At 43.7% G+C, this 17,226-nt stretch overlaps 1 protein-coding gene across 7 annotated transcripts in view; it reads left to right on the forward strand.

Annotated features, from left to right (window-relative positions):
• Window positions 1-17,226, forward strand: part of IDE (insulin degrading enzyme) — a 183,262-nt gene that overhangs the window by 73,078 nt on the left and 92,958 nt on the right. For 2 of the 7 annotated variants that reach the window (XM_073353892.2, XM_073353897.2), the window contains exon 1: window positions 11,641-11,953. The exons of 1 other annotated variant lie outside the window; for it this stretch is intronic. In XM_073353892.2, coding sequence (XP_073209993.2) covers window positions 11,850-11,953 — 104 coding nt within the window. In that variant the 5' untranslated portion in view covers window positions 11,641-11,849. 4 more of the 7 variants (XM_073353894.2, XM_073353898.1, XM_073353891.2 and 1 more) reach the window with 4 other exon arrangements.

The following is a 17,226-nucleotide window of genomic DNA, read 5'->3' on the forward strand; positions in this document are numbered from 1 at the left end:
GAAGTCCGAGGGCAGGGGCGGGCAAACTTTTTGGCCTGAGGGCCGCATTGGATTTCTGAAATTGTATTGAGGGTTGGTTAGGGAAGGCTGTGCCCCCGCCTCCTATCCACCCACCCCCCCCGGCTTCTTGCCCCCTGATGGCCCCCCGGCGACCCCTGCCCCATCTACCCCACCGCTCTCTGTCCCCTGACCGACCCCGGGCCCCCTGCCCCATCCAACCTCCCCTCTCCTTTCTGACTGCTCCCCAGGACCCCTGCCCCATCCTACCACCCCTTCTCCCTGACTGCCCCCCAACCCCCCCGCCCCTAACTACCCACTGCCGCCCCATCCAACCCCCTTCTCCTTCCTGACTGCCCCGGGACCCCTGCCCCATCCACACATCCCCGCTACCTGTCCCCTGACCGCCCCCGGAACCCCCTCCCCTGACTGCCCCCCACTGCCGCATCCAACCCTGCCTCTCCTTCCTGACTGCCCTCCTGGGACCCCTGCTCCCTGACCACCCTGAACCCTATCCACACCCCCGACCCCTGATCACGCCCCAAACTCCCCTGCCCTCTAGCCAACGCTCCCCCCCGCCCCTTTACCGTGCTGCCTGGAGCACTGGTGGCTGGTGGCGCAGCTGCCCCAGGACAGGCAGCCACACCACGCAGCACAGAGCACCGGGTCAGGCCTTGGCTCTGAAGCTGTGCTGCCCCAGGAGCTCGTAGCCCAGAGCATTGCACTGGCGGTGCAGTGAGCTGAGGCTGCGAGAGAGGGGCAACAGTAGGGGAGGGGCCGGGGGCGAGCCTCCCAGGCCAGGAACTCAGGGGCCGGGGAGGAAGGTCCCACGGGCTGTAGTTTGCCCACCTCTGTCCTAGGGCCTGTGTTATACAGTAGGTCACACCAGAGGATCACAGTGGGCGCTTCTGGCCCTATAAACTATGAATGGGAATAAAAGTAATTGTTTATTTTTCAATTAACACTGTAATGGGGTTGAATCTACAAATAAAAAAAAAAGTATTAATGATCTCAAACAAAACAATCGGTACACAAGATCTGACAATACAATGTAGCTGTCTGCAACTTGAGGTCACGGGAAACTATTTCTAGCTTCTGAGGAGAGAAATCCAAATGGGCAGCATTGTTCCAAACTACAAGTATTGTTGACCTAGCTGAAAAAGTAATACAGAGGGCAGTTCTACACTGGAAGTGCTACATTGGCAGAACTGCACTGAAGCAGCTGTGCCACTGTAGTGCGTCTGGTGAAGATGCTCTATGCCGACGGGCGATGAAAACTATTTTATCAAGAAAAGGTGCTCTTTAATGAAGTGTAAGTAAGCATATTATAGCAGGAAAAAAGAATTTGATTCAAATCTTCAAGGCTGAAACTGGTTAGGTTCTCTGTAAGCAGAATTAGCATCCCCCATGAAGTGTGTCAAGCACAATGTTATACCTACACACAGTTATATACTGGTATAATTAGCTCAGGTGGGGGTGTGGTTTTTTACCAGTATTGCTGTAATCAATACAACTCCTAATGTGGATGCAGTTATGCTGGTGTAAAAGTGCCTTATATAGTTTATTCCCCTTCCTGTATGGGAACATCTATACCACCATATGAAATCTTTACACCTGTATGGCCACACTAGAGGAGATCATATCACTTTAACTACACCATAACAAATAACGTGGTACAACTTGTGTGTGTAGACCAGGCTTTAGAGAAAGAGAAAAGCAAAGATGTTTCTGTAGCAAGAACAGAAGTAAAATATTTTCCCTACATTTAGCCTACTTTCTGATAGTATACAACTGTTCAGCGAATCTAATTTGTACTAAGACTATTGTTTAACACCTTCTGTTTTCTATATGGCTGTATAGTCTAGAAGCTAGTCTACGCTTAAAATTTGGATTGACATAGCAACAGCACTCAGGGGTGAGTAGTAAGGTACTACTTGATCCCTAGCTGCAGTTAGAGAATCATATTATAGTAATTCATAGATTCATAGATATTTAGGTCAGAAGGGACCATTATGATCATCTAGTCTGACCTCCTGCACAACGTAGGACACAGAATTTCACCCACCACTAGGAATGCTTTTCTTCACCTGCTCCTGCCCAAGACATTGCTACCATTTCTCTTGGCTGTGAACCTGATAAGGATTTGATTCATGCCTTTGTCACCTTAACACTGAATTACTGTAATGTGCTTTATATTGCACCACACTTTAATCCTGAAACTTGAGTTGATGCAGAAGGTATTAGAAAGTGTCATGTTACTGGGATCATGTGACCACTGTGTTCTACACTGGTTGTCTATTGGTTTTTCAAGTGGAATTTAAGGTATTGGTTTTAGCCTGTAAAATCCTAAATGACTTGAAACCTGCCTCCTTAAGGGATCACTTCTCCAGTGCCATACTGCTGCAGTTATGGTCAGCAAAGGTGATACAGTGGGAGTCTCCGTCAGTTAACAGACAGCTGGTGGTACACCGTTCTCTATAAAGGGCACTAATTTTTGAATAAGGTTCCACAGTTGGTCTGAAATAATTCAGAATTCTTGATGTTTAGGGCATACTGCAAAGCCAGTCTTTTTACCCAGGGATTTGAAGAAGGTGGTAGGGCCATTTTTTGTGAGGGATGAGAGTTTTAGTAGGAAAAGTCCTGCCTGCTAAGCTATATTAGGAGAGGATTTTTGCTGGAATTTCCCCCTCAAACTTCGCTCCTGATTTTATATTGACTGCATTTTTTAATAGTGTCAAAGGTGCCTAGAATAGTAGATGAGAGCCGTTTTATATCATTATAAATTAAAATAAATAAGATCTACATTGTGAGATAATGATCTACCCTGAATAAGTGTCAATGCCTTGTTGCACTGCACCAGCAGAAGCCTGGAATGGAGATTGTGACTTAGTTCCAGGTTTCTTAACTGACCTTCTTTTTCTTTCTGACCTTCCCTGCCCCCAGTGCTATAAAAACTCCATGGCCCACCAGTGTCACAATTACTGGTTTTCTATGTATAAAAGCCAGCGTTGGCGTGAGGGGGTAGCAAGTAGGGCAGTTGTCTGGGGCCCCATGCCATAGGGGCTCCCGCAAAGCTACATTGCTCAGCTTTTGGCTTCAGCCCCAGGTGGCGGGGCTCAGGGCCCCTGGGCTTCAGCCCCATACAGTTGGGCTTCAGCTTTCTGCCCTGGGGCCCCAGTGAGTGTAATGCTGGCCCTGCTTGGGCACTGACTTAGTTCACATCAACACTCCAGAATTCTGCTGCACTGGTCACGGATGTGAAGAGGTGGGATCCTTGACTGACACAGCCGTGCTGGCCAAAGGCCCTAGCATATATGCAGTTATACTTTTGCCAGTATAGCTTATTTTGCTCAGTGTGTGTGTGTACAGAATAAACTACCAGCAAAAGGACAGGTTTGCTCGTATATGCATTGGCGCTGAGTTTCTAATCTGCTCCCCCTGGCCACGCCCTCACTCCACCCCTTCCCCCAATGCCCCAACCGTGCCCTGCTTCTTCCCACCCTGACTCCGCCTCCATCCTGCCTCTTCCCCACCCAGTTCCGCCCCCTCCCTTGAGCGCGCTTCACCCTCGCTTCTTCTCACCTCCCCCCAGCACCTCCTGATGCTGCGAAACAGCTGTTTGCAGCTTTAAGTAGGGCCATCGATTAATTGCAGTTAACTCATGCAGCAGGTGGTAGGCGCTGGGAGGGAGAGTGAGGCGCTGATTGGTGGGGCCCACCGGGGGGGCAGGAGGCGTTGTGGGGAGGGAGAGGCATTGATGGGGGGCCTATGAGTTGGCGCCTATGAGTATATGCTGTGCCTACAATAGGAGTGCTTTGACAGTATAATATAATATTGCCAGTATACCTATATCGTCAGAATGTTCCTAGTGTAGGCATGGCATAAGACAAGAGCGTGACTCTAGGGCCTGGTTTACATTAAAAATTCAGACTGATATAGCTACAGCACTCAGGGTTGTGAAAAATTCTTGCCCCTGAGCACCACAGCTATGCCAATCTAACCTCTGGTTAGAAACACAGCTAGGTTGATGGAAGAATGCTTCTGTTGACCTAGCTACCACTGCTCGGGGAGGTGGAGTTCATACAGAGCTAGAAAATCGCTCTCTCTCATAGGCGCCGACTCCGTAGGTGCTCCAGGGCTGGAGCACCCACAGGGAAAAATTAGAGGGTGCTCTGCACCCACTGGCAGCCAAGCTCCCTGCCCCGTATCCCTCCACACCTCCTCCTCTGCCTCCTCCCAGCCCGTCCCGTCTCCGCTCCTCCCTCCCTCCCAGTGCTTGCTGCTGCCAAACAGCTGTAGCAAGCTCTGGGAGGGAGCGGGGAGGAGTGGGAATGTGGCGCACTTAGGGAAGAAGGCGGGGATCTGGGGAATGAGTCGAATAGGGGCAGGGAGGGGGTGGAGACTTTGGGGAAGGGGTTGGAATGGAGGCGGGAGGGGGCAGGGCAGGGGTGGAGTCGGGGTGGGGCCGGGAGCAGAGGGTGGTTGAATACTCACCGGTGCCAGAAGAAGTTGGCACCTATGCTTTCTGTCACCGTAGAATGCACCTATGCTATAGGGTTACAGTGGTATAACTGCAGCACTGCCGCTTTAGCCACTACAGTGTAGATAAACCCTGGGTCACAATCTCACTTCTTGTTCTCCTGCTGCTTCAAGGAGGGAGTAAACTGCACCAGATCTATATCCACCACTATGCTGCTTTGAGCACTGAGAACAGGGATTGAGCTGAGACTCTACATTCGACCTTCTGTCTTGATCCCTCCCAACCACCTGGGTCTTGTCTACACTAGGAAAAATAAGGTGTGTTCTTAACTCAAGGAAGTTAACTCAAAGTAAAGTCCCCAAGACAAGGCAGTTTGTAGGTTTTACATGAGTTAGCAGCAAGTCAGTCTGAAGTCTAAGCTTCCCCACAGGAGCAGCATAGCAGATTCACAGGGCTATGATGTAACCGTGGTGGCGCACAGAATGGACTTCCATTTTGAAAAGTCCCTCGCAAGTCGTCTTCTTTCAGCCAAAGTCAGCATGAGAGGATTTAGCTTTCCTAAATCCCTCAAAAATGCATCTTCTAGCCTACTTTGATGTTGGCCTTGTGCTCTACTTCCTTCAATCTCAGCTCTATAAACCTTTTGTATAGTGTACCTTCTTCTGCACATTGCACATGACCCCACCATTGCAGCCATCTTGCTTTCAACTAGTGCAAGACTGCAACTTGCCAGGATTGTCTAAGTATCTCTTTGTTTGTGAGAAAAATCATACAATGGATATTAAGAATATGCCTGAACTTTTAACACTAATAGGGTTTAGTTTCCTCTCTTCAACTTTTTAACAGCTATGTTTCTGTTCCATATAGCTGAGTTGTCATCACTACCACACTGAACATTCATATCTTCATTGGCCTTTGAAGATGCTGAATGCCACTGATACAAGACTGAACCAACACATGACTTCTTCAGTTACAGAACCTCCTGCTGTCAGTCAACTACCCAGATAGATAAAACTATTCATCCATTCAATATCATGCAGCATTAGCAGATCATTTGTTTCCATTTTGTAGGAGGCATGAATAGTTTTGGTTTTATCACTATTGATCTTAAGTCCCATAAATTCTGCAGTTTTTGCAGCTCTTCCAGCATTAGCTGCAGTAGAATCATAGAATCATAGAATATCAGGGTTGGAAGGGACCCCAGAAGGTCATCTAGTCCAACCCCCTGCTCAAAGCAGGACCAATTCCCAGTAGATCAGTAGTCTCTCCAAGTAAGGCAATATCATCCTCATATTCAAGATCTTCTAAAGACAAATCTTTAAATTTCGCACCTCCTACTTTGGTCTCTATCACTTTGTCTATTAAAACATTAAATAACATAGGTGAGAGAATGCATCCGTAGCATACTCCTCATTCTACTGAAAACCTGTCTATAATGCAACCTTTGACCTTCACACAGCTAAATGCATCACAATACAGTTCCCCAGCTAGGCACATAAAGTCCTCTGGCAACCCGTACTGGCATAGGAGTATTACCAGTGCTGATCGATGCAGTGAGTTAAAAGCTGCTGCAAAGTCTATAAACATGATATTAACTTCCTTTTGTCATTCTAGTCATTTTTCAGTAAGTCTGAAAAGCATATATAGCATGGATTATAGCTTGACCTGTATGGAAACTACACTGATTGTCTCTCATTTTGGGATTGAGACAATATTCCTGTTGGTTTACTAAGTAAATACCTTCCCTGGGAGTGACAGCAGTGTTATTCCCCTATAATTTGAGCAAACTGATCAGTTTCCTTGTTTGAAAAAAGAAATGATATAGCCCCCTTTCCAATCTTCTGGAACGTGACAGGTGTCACAAACTTTAAGTAGGGCCGTCGATTAATTGCAGTTAACTCATGTGATTAACTCAAAAAAATTAATTGTGATTAAAAAAATTAATTGAGATTAATCACAGTTTTCATTGCACTGTTAAACAGTAGAATATTGATTGAAATGAATTAAATATTTTTGGATGTTTTTCTATATATATGGATTTCAATTACAACACAATACAAAGTGTATACTGCTCACTTTATATTATTTTTATTACAAATATTTGCACTGTAAAATGATAAACAAAAACAGTATTTTTCAATTCACCTCATACATGTACTGTAGTGCAATCTCTTTATTGTGAAAGTGAAACTTACAAGTGTAGTTGTTTTTTTTTAACATAACTGCACTCAAAAACAAATCAATGCAAAACTATAGAGCCTACAAGTCCACTCAGTCCTACTTCTCATTCAGGCAATCGCTAAGACAAACAAGTTTGTTTACATTTACGGGAGATCATGTTGCCCACTTCTTATTTACACTGTCACCAGGAAGTGAGAACAGGCGTTCGCAAGGGACTTTTGTATCCTGCATTGCAAGGTATTTACGTGCCACATATGTTAAACATTTGTATGCCCTTTCATGCTTCCACCGCCATTCCAGAGGACATGCTTCCATACTGATGATGATGCTCGTTAAAAAAATAATGTGTAAATTAAATTTGTGACTAAACTCCTTGGGGGAGAATTGTATGTCTCTGGCCATATATTTCATGGTATAGTAGTCTCAGATGATGACTCAGCACATGTTAATTTTAAGAACATTTTCCTTTCAGATTTGACAAAACACAAAGAAGGTACCAATGGGAGATTTCTAAAAATAGCTACAGCACTCGACCCAAGGTTTAAGAATCTGAAGTGCCTTCCAAAATCTGAGAGGAATGAGGTGTGGAGCATGCGTTCAGAAGTCTTAAAAGAGCAACACTCTGGTGCGGAAACTACAGAACCCAAATCACCAAAAATCAACCTTCTGCTGGTGGCATCTGATTCAGAAGATGAAAATGCACATGCATTGTTCCGCACTGCTTTGGATTGTTATAGAACAGAACACATTGTTAGCATGGATGTCAGTCCTCTGAATGGCAGTTGAAGCATGAAGCGACATATAAATCTTTAGCGCATCTGGCATGTAAATATCTTGTGACACCAGCTACAACAGTGCCATGCAAACACCTGTTCTCACTTTCAGGTGACATTGTGAACAAGAAGCAGGCAGCATTATCTCCTGCAAATGTAAGCAAACTTGTTTGTCTGAGTGATTGGCTGAAGAAGAAATAGGACTGAGTGGACTTGTAGGCTCTGAAGTTTTATATTGTTTTATTTGTGAATGCAGTTTTTTTTGGTACACAATTCTACATTTGTAAGTTCAACTTTCATGATAAAGAGATTGCAGTACAATACTCGTATTAGGTGAATTCAAAAATAGTTTTTCTTTTGTTTTTTTACAGTGAAAATATTGGTAATAAAAATAAATATAAAGTGAGCACTGTACACTTTATATTCTGTGTTATAACTGAAATTAATATATTTGAAAATATAGATATTATCCAAAAATATTTAAATAAATGGTAATCTATTATTAACAGTGCGATTAATCGCATGAGTAATCACGATTAATTTTTTAATTGGTTGACAGCCCTACTTTTAAGACAACTCTATGAAACCATGAACTTTAGGAGTTCTGATGAAATATTGTCAAGACCAGTTGCTTTATCATTCCATAACTGTTTGACTGCAAGCATCAATTCCTTTAATGTCACCAGCCTGTTTTTTGCTGGGTTCATTTTTGGAGAAGTTGTAGTTCACATCTTGGTGGGGATCTGTTAATTAATTCACAAAAACACCCATGCCAATTGTTAAGTTGTTCATTAATTCCTGGCACTATTTTCCATGTTTGTCCTTAACTAGCAGATGCCACAAGAATGGACATCCAATTATGTCCTTCAAAATCTCAAATACCCTCTCTCTCCACTCCCCTCCTCTAGGACACTAGTGGGGTAGTTAATACCCCATGGATGTTAGATGGGGTGGGATCTGAGTTACTACAGAGAATTCTTTCCTGGGTATCTGGCTGGTGAATCTTGCTCACATACTCACGGTTCAGCTGATGGCCATATTTCGGGTCAGGAAGGAATTTTCCTCCAGGGCAGATTGGAAGAGGCCCTGGGGGTTTTTCGCCTTCCTCTGTAGCATGGGGCACGGGTCACTTGCTGGAGGATTCTCTGTACCTTGAAGTCTTTAAACCATGATTTGAGGACTTCAATAGCTCAGACATAGGTGAGAGGTTTATTGCAGGAGTGGGTGGGTGAGATTCTGTGGCCTGCATTGTGCAGGAGGTCAGACTAGATGATCATAATGGTCCCTTCTGACCTTAATATCTGAGTCTATGAGTTCAGGGGCAAGAAACGGTGCCCTGCAACCCCTCCCCCCCCAAAGAAGAGAGAGTGCGAGACCCATCATAGTAGTGCCAGCAATTTGCCACACTGCTTATTCATTTCTTTTCCTCTATTGCCCATTTCCTCCTCTCCTCAGTGACTCTGACTCAGTGCAACCATTCTGCACTGCACCTCTTTTCTGTCTCACAATTTGATGGTATCATCTGTATCCAATGTCACTTTTGCATTCGCCTTAGTCCAAGTTGTTCTCCAGCAATCTCTGTGGTAGAATCCAAAGTAAAGTCCACTCTTCCTTCATGGTAGACAGCTGGTTATCCAATATAGTGTATTTATTGGAAATTAATACCTTGTAATGCTTAGCAGCTGCTTCATCACAAAGCTTATCAACACTGAAGCATCTTGATGCAACAGATACCGACGTATGCAATATCACTGTTGCTATTAGAAGTTGACAATCAGACTCTAGAGCACTCCTAAATACACATACATCCTGGATAAGTTTAATCACAGGCTTCGGAACTAGACTGTGATCCAAGGTTGCACTGTTGCCCCAAGTATATCAAAATGTACACGTATGGCAATACTTGTGCTGAAACCAGGTAGCTATTAAGAAATAGTTCATGTGTGGCAGCAAATTCTAATAGACACACCATTACCTGATCTCTCCTCTGTTAAACTGTGTCATCCCAATACCAGTTCTATTATGGCCAGTTCTTGTGTTCATATCTCCTAAAATGACAATGTGAAGTTGGGGTGACTTACTAGATACAATGTCATCTAACATGCCATAAAAAGCCTCTTTGTCAACATCAGACCTTGCATCATGTGGCGCATATGTACTAATAACTACTGCACGTCCTATCTTCAGACAGAAAATGGCAGCAATCAAATATGGAGAACAAGCTTGTCAAGTCAGTAGTGTAGGTTGCACCCTTGTGTGGCCAGAATCAGAACAACACTGGTATGCCTATCAGATGTATCCCAGACATGCAACAACTGAAAGATCCGACCACTATGAGTCAGAGCTGTGCTCTCAGTGTTCAAATTCCACAATGTTTCCTGTATAACATGTATATCAACATTAAACCTTCCAATTTTTAAGCCAGGAGAGTTGTTTTTCTGCCGACTCTTAATGATCAAACATTCCACGATCCTGTCCTCCGTGCAGAACAGGACATACCCTCTTTATATCCAATGCTTTCCCCAATTTCTGATTTATGGAAAACCCACCAACATATGGTCCAAACCCTCTGCATGTAGTAGAAGATTTAGATGAATCCTGATGCTTGGCTCTATTGTGAGTAGCAGATGAAACTGCCAAACTTTTATGTCCTTTTCTTGTGTGTCAAATGTGGGAAGGTTTTATGGGGATGGCTTGCCAGGCCATCACCCCACCCTCACACTTTATCTGGGCTTGGGACTAGCACTAGGAACAGGGAACTTAGTGTTGTGGTTCATCCTTCCCTACCCTAGCAGATGAAGTTAAAGACTAACGTGTGTGAAACCACAAACTGCCTTGTCTTCGCTAAAATTTCACCTGGTGTTAATTAACTTGAGTTAGGTAACTTTTTTCCTAGAGAAAACACAGTCCTGCACTGGGAAGGAGGAGTGGCTCTATGGAGTCCACTTCTACTCCTGTACTGCTACCTGTGAGGTAGGTAGAGCAGGGGCATAAGGGGGTGTTTTGCTAGACCACAATTTGGTACTACATAAATATATACAGAGATTTTTTACTTATGTAGTTTTTTTGCTTTAATATTTTCTTTGAGGTTTAGAGAAATAAAAGAGACAGGGACATACGATACTCGAAAGAAACCAAACTTATAGAATGCCATAAAGACACATTTTTGATTCAAAACATATTAACATTGAACATTAGAAGCCTTATGTACACTTAGGAATTATTTAGTAAAATTCTCTAACACTAACACTGGATCAGCTGCCTTTAACAGGAACTGAGGATGCTTAGCATCTTTCAAATTGGGTCTTGATCTTCTAACTTTCCCAACAAAGGAGAGCAAGCAGGTAAAGTTACATCTTAAGAGATTTTTTTCCTCCAGAAAGTTATGAGCCAGTGAAAAGGAGGGGTTATAATGAAATCCCTCTTATACTCCAAAAACTATACTAGAGCTTATAAAAAGACCATGAATCTGAAAACGCACAGACCTGCTGCTCCAAAACTCGTATATAAGAGGACTGGAAAAAACAGACTCCTTAATGAGAGCTCGTTGCGTTTAACGTCGCTCCCTGAGGTGGGGGCGGAGGACGAGGGGAGATGTTGCCATCTGTTTCATTAACATTTGAAATCAGTTATACAAAATGTCACGGCAGCTGATGAAATAAAATTATAAATAATCGCTTGCACTGACTTTTACCAGCAAGAAAACAAAGACATCGCCAGAAAACGTTGTGAAATCTGTGAACTGGCAGGCACAGAGAAGGAGGATCGCGCACTCAGTACCGGTGATACATGCAGTGAGTGTGGGACACAGCAGAAGTGAGCACACGAGTGTCACACATACAGTGAAGGCGCGATAGTTACCCACAAACAGTGAACGTGAGAATCCGTCGCCCTCATAGCGCGTTGCCGTTACACACACAGCGTCTGGTGCGCGCACACACACACACACACACACACCGACAGTCACATGCCTGGCGCGTGCGAGAGCGGGACTGCGGCTCCGCCACACAGCGTGAGTGTTACACACCCGCAGCGTGAGTGGCCGTGCTCCGCGCTGCAGCAGCGCTTCCCGGACTCCGCGCAGCAATAAGTGCTTCCCCGGCTCGCCGCCCGGCTGCGCAGCCAGCTCCTCCTCCTCCTCTTCCCCTCGCCGCCCCGCTTCGCAGCAGCAGCGGTACCCCCAGCCGTGTCAGGTAGAGCCCCGGAGCGCGGCCTTGGTGCTAGGCCCGGCCGGAGCCAGGGCAGGAGCGGCGGCTCAGCGGCGAGGAGAGCAGCCAGCGGGCGCTGGGGAGGGATTGGCCAGCAGGCGGGAAGATGGCGCCTCCGCCGGCCGAGGGCTGAGGGGCAGCTTCCCCTGAAAGGGGCGGGCGGAGGGAAGGAAGCGAGCAGAGGCTGGTCTCTGGTAGTGGGGCCGGGATATGCGGCAGCGGCTGCTCCCTCTTCTCAGTAGGACTCTGACCTCCTTGGTGAGCCTCGGTGCCTCCCGGCCGCCTCTTCTGCAGCAGTGGCTCCGCCTGGCCGGGTATGGTTGTCGTGTGTGGGGCTGTGGTGGGAAGCCCTCGTCCCGTTCGGGGGTGGGGTTGTGGGCCCTCTTCTGTTGTGTAAGAGGCTACCGGGTGGCAGGAGATGTGTTGTTGCCCCCCGTTGTTGTGTATGTGTAACAGGCTGCTTGTGATCTGGGAACTCATGAATCAGCATTAATGTGTCCGCCTGCTACTAAAAGGGATGGAGGCCCAGGGGGAATAGAGTCTCCTAGAGATGGGGATTAGGGTGGTAACATCCTCCCCGAAATGTGTCTGCAGACTGGGTGGGATTTATCAAGCTCCGAGGGAAGAGGAGAGTTGGAAGGTCCTGAGAGAAGAGTAGTTTGGGGAGTGCTGGGAAAGGGTAGCCAACTAGCTAAATGCGGGACCGGATCACCTTTCTGCTCTCCTCTTGTGTGTATTGTGCTGGGGTAGACTCTGTGTGCTTTAAGGAAGCTGGTAACATACCTTGTATTGTTGAACTGGTCATTAAGGCCTTAATACTGCACCACAGCATGTTGTAAAACATATGTAAATGCATTTATTGCTTCTTGATTATTTTATTCCAAATAGGTCAACATTTAGAAACAATGACATTCAGTAGAGTTGGGAGTCTTATTTCTTATACTGAGAACTGTGCTCTTATTTTAAAAATCAGGGTTCAGGGCACACTGGACTATTGTGGTATAATGTTATTTTCCCCATATGAATTGTGTTTTGCCAAATTGTAATATTTAATGTTGCATAACTTGTTACATTTATCTACAGAATAAACAGGATATATGTTTCAACAGAAACTAGTTGTTCTGTTGTCAATGTTAGTATTTATGGGACTGTTGATGGGAAGGGCTTCTTCACTACATAACAAGATAATTGCTGGCTAGCATGGCATGGAATTAATTTTAATACTTCTGTGTGAGTTCTGTAGTTTAGATAGCCCAGTTCCTGATCTTTTCTCTCAATAAAGATGTTTGAAGTTTGCTATCTGGAAAGTAGACTGTCTAAAGCAGCTGTTTTCTTTTAAACAATGTTGAGTGGCTGCTGTCAATGTGTCAAATTTTAGGTGTGATGTTATCATTCATAGTTATTTATAAAGCACCATAAGTGCGTAGAGTACTTTATAAAGCACAGAAAAGGATATTCTCTTTCCACAGAAGAACTTACATTTGTACACAAATGAGAAAACATGGAGCAACTGTTCAAGTGCAATGTAAAAAAGATTCATAGAGGAAGTGAGCCTTAAAGAGGGATTTAAAGGAAGGGGGAGAGGGCATTTGGCTAATGAGAAGTGGAAGATTGTTTCAAGAGAAGGTGGAGACCCAAGAGTGGGAGAAGTAGGGGGAAATGAGAACAGATGCAGTCTGGGGCAAGATTGTGCAAGTAAAGGCGAGGAGCTTGAAGTTGATATGGTAGAAAACAGGAAGCCAAAGAATATTTAGAGAGAGTTTAGCATGTGAAATGGTTGGCAGATCTTTAAAAATCCACTTGCCCACAGTGAGTAGGAAACACTTCTGGGCAAGTATCATCCACTTTTACAGAATGTAAGGTTTCACTTGTGGTGGAAAAAAATTCTATTCATCATAATTACAAAGATAACCTACCAAATATAAGCTAGTTCAGTGCTTTTCTGAGTGTGTTTTTTATTTTTTTAAGACCAATAACTCCAGTGTTTCTCCTGTTACTGATTCATCTGCTAACCTACCCTAGAGTTAAAACTTACCAGAACTTGTCACTTTTCACTCCTTGTGTTGGGAGCCAGTGGGCAGCAGTGAAAGGGACAAGAACCAGGTCAGTTTCTTCTTTTGAAAGCTGAAAACAGTCACCCAAGCCTTTCACTGGAGGAGAGGGATCCAAAACAGAATGGAGGGTAGATCAGCAGTGACTCTTCTCTATGCTACCAGCCTTACAGCAGGAGATGGTAGGATGGGGGAAAACAGAGAGAGTGCTCTCCAGCAGCCAAAAAGTGCTTCCAACTTCAGACACCTACTAGCTGGAGACTACAAAAGATGGAGCTCACAGATAGGACCCAGGGACAACACCCTAGAAAAAAATCCCAGCACCTTTCCCTTTCCCAGGGTCAAGGATGGGGATTAGGAAGGAGACTCGAATTCTCACTTTAAACCCCTTAGTCATCCTTACCTCTTTGTCATCTGTCTACTACTTGTTTTTCAAGATTTGTGTATGAACAGTTGGGTGGATAGGCTAAGGGAGTTTGGAATGGGGTGGATGAATGGGTGTGGGTTTGCTGATGGATGTGACGGAAAAGGAGAAGTTGATCAGAGATTTGAGAAATTGGAGAGAAAATATGGGGGAGGAGATAAAGAGAGGGTAGGACAGATGGAGGGAAAGAGAAAACATGACAGTGAAACAGAAGAAAAGGTATATTATGATCTATTACAGGAAGAGAAAGTATGTAAGTTCAAGAAACTAGCTGTAGCAAATTACTAATGATCTTTTAGGTCCCAGTCTTGCATGCATGCATGTGTTCAACTTTATGTATGCGAGAAATGCTGCTGACTTTAGAAGGGCTCCTGGCTGGACAGAGATCTGCCTGTGTAGTGTCAGTTATAGAATCAGGGCCTATATAGATAATAGACCAAAAATGAGAGCATGAATAACACTTTCACATTAAATCTTTTCTCCGCTCATCTTCCATTTAAAAAAACAAACCATCTTCTTCTTATGCATACCACATTCCCACCTCCAAGCCTTGTCCAGATTCTCACTAACTTTCCATCTTTCTCTCCCAATTGTCCTCTAATCCTAAACCTAACCCTTTTATATATAGTTATTCTCTATCCCATTAATCCCTCCATTAGACCTCCTAACCACCTCCTTCTTACCTTGTTCCCAGCACTGAAATCCTCTCTCTTAGGGCAAATAAAATCCTCTCTCACTTAGTGGTACTGATATCAAGGCATCTGCAGGAACAGGGCTACTTTTCTCTATTGGTCATGTCTCTCTGGCGTATAGGGGCTTCATCCTGGGTAGGACTCAACAGTACATGAGGTGGGGTGTCACTTTGGGCCTAGTGCCATAAGTAGCCCCCGGGTCTGTGCGGGGTCCAGGAGGGGAAAGTGCAAAAGAAAGGCTGTTCACTCTGTGTTACCAGCAGTGTAACTCCTGTTGCACTGAGCTGGAAATAAATCAGGGTCATTTCAGGTTATTGTCTAAGTCACCGACTATAAATACTTTCAGAGCACTTGGGCTATCACATTCTGGGATGATATTTGTTTCTAATTTCTTTTTGATAGCATTGCATTAGATATAATGAATGTGTGTATTTTTATTTTGAGGTGTTAATGTTTTAATAAAATAGAAAGTTTCATGAAAAATATTTTAAATTCAACTGGGGCTAGACAGAGATTGGTTTAATGGTTACTATATCTGGAAATGTATGGCATGCTGCTGCTAATGGACAGGTTTGTGCTCTCAGCCTCTATTCATCTAGAGCCTGCCATAGGCTGTGGGCTTTTGTATGCTAATATGACAACACTTTGTATTCGTAATACGATATATTTTGTGTTCAACTTGTTTAAAAGTTGATTCAGATGGTTTCAAATTTAAAATAAAATTAACACAATTTGTTTCTGAGTTATATTGAATCATAATTATAATTACCTACATTAGCAATGCCAAAAAACCTGTAGCTTTAATACTGAAAATGCTTTACTTAAAATGTTGGTTTTGCTAATAATAAAGTATGTTTGTAATTCTGCAAGATAGCACATAATAAGTAAATTATATTTTATGTAATTTTTGCTGGAGCTCATGAGCATTTTTTTTTTTTTTTTTAATGCATGGCTAACTTTTGTAAATTGCTGAGTCTTGTAGATATGTTGGGTTTGTCAAAGATCTAATGTTACAGGCAGTTGTTTTAGGAGGATTACGCTGAATAATAAGAGTTCTCCTTTAGAATCTAACTAAAGAAGAAAATTCAGGACAATTCTTTCCATTACCCCTCTCCCCCTTTCCCTTCTGAAGGCTCTCAAATTCTTCATCTTGGTATACTTGGGTCAGATTCTCTCACCAATTCTCAGCCTTTTTTGTACTTGAATTGCTTTTTACATTTTAACCAAAATGTTTGTTGATAGCAAATAGTTCATACTGAATATACTTTATCTGATTTGTGAAGTCCATCTATAGCAGTTTGCACATTTAAGAGCTTCTATTAATAACCATCTAATCAACGTAACTTAGGCCTGGTTAGAAGCCACACTGTTCCTCACCTACTGCTTCCTCTAAAACTGGCCATAATCTTTTGACAGTTATTTTCATTGTGATTTTTTTCCTGGGACTGATGATGAGTTTATACCTCTGTTCAAGATTGGTGCAACTATTACCTTTTAGCCAGTCATCTGGAACCTCCTCTTGCTCCCATACCTTTTTATATATATTTTCCTAGTGTTTTGATAACACTTGTCCAGTCAACGTTAGCATCTCAAATGTTTCGTTGTCTATTTCTGCCCACTTCCAACTGCTTTCCCATTTTCAACTGCTTCACTACTCTTTTTGTTTCTTCTTCTGTGAGTGGTTCAAGTGCTGACATCTGTTCTGCCTTGCAAGGTGTCCTGTTCATCTAGCATGTCTAGAATGTTTGCATTTGGATGAATTAAAGGGTTCAGCAGTTTGTCAAGATGCTAACAACATAAAAATGGCCATACTGGGTCAGACCAATGGTTTATCTAGCCCGGTGTCCTGTCTTCCAACAGTGGCCAATGCCAGATGCTTCAGAGGGAATGAACAGAATAGGGCATTTATCAAGTGATTCATCTCTTCGTACAGTCCCAGCTTCTAGCAGTCTAAGATTTGGGGACGCACACAGCATAGGATTGTGTCCATGATCATCTTGACTACTAGCCGTTGATGGACCAATCCTCCATGAGCTTATCTAATTCTTCTTTGAACCCAGTTATAGTTTTGGCCTTCACAACATCTCCTGGCAGTGAGTTGCACTGGTGGAATATGCATTGCATGAAGAAGTACTTCCTTATGTTTGTTTTAAACCTGCTGCTTATTAGTTTCATTGGGTGACCCCCTGGTTCTTGGGTTATGTGAAGGGGTAAATAAAACTCCCTTCACTTTCTCCACACAATACTTGATTTTATAAACTTTTTTTTTTTTTTTAACCAGTCACCCAGTTTTGTGAGATCCCTTTGTAACTTTTCGGAGTCAGCTTTGGACTTAACTATCTTGACTAATTTTGTATCATCTGCAAATTTTGCCACCTCACAGTTCACTCCCTTTTTTTCAGATAATTTATGAATATGTT

Source organism: Lepidochelys kempii, chromosome 7, assembly GCF_965140285.1.
Source record: "Lepidochelys kempii isolate rLepKem1 chromosome 7, rLepKem1.hap1, whole genome shotgun sequence".
In the NCBI taxonomy this organism is placed as follows: domain Eukaryota; kingdom Metazoa; phylum Chordata; order Testudines; family Cheloniidae; genus Lepidochelys; species Lepidochelys kempii.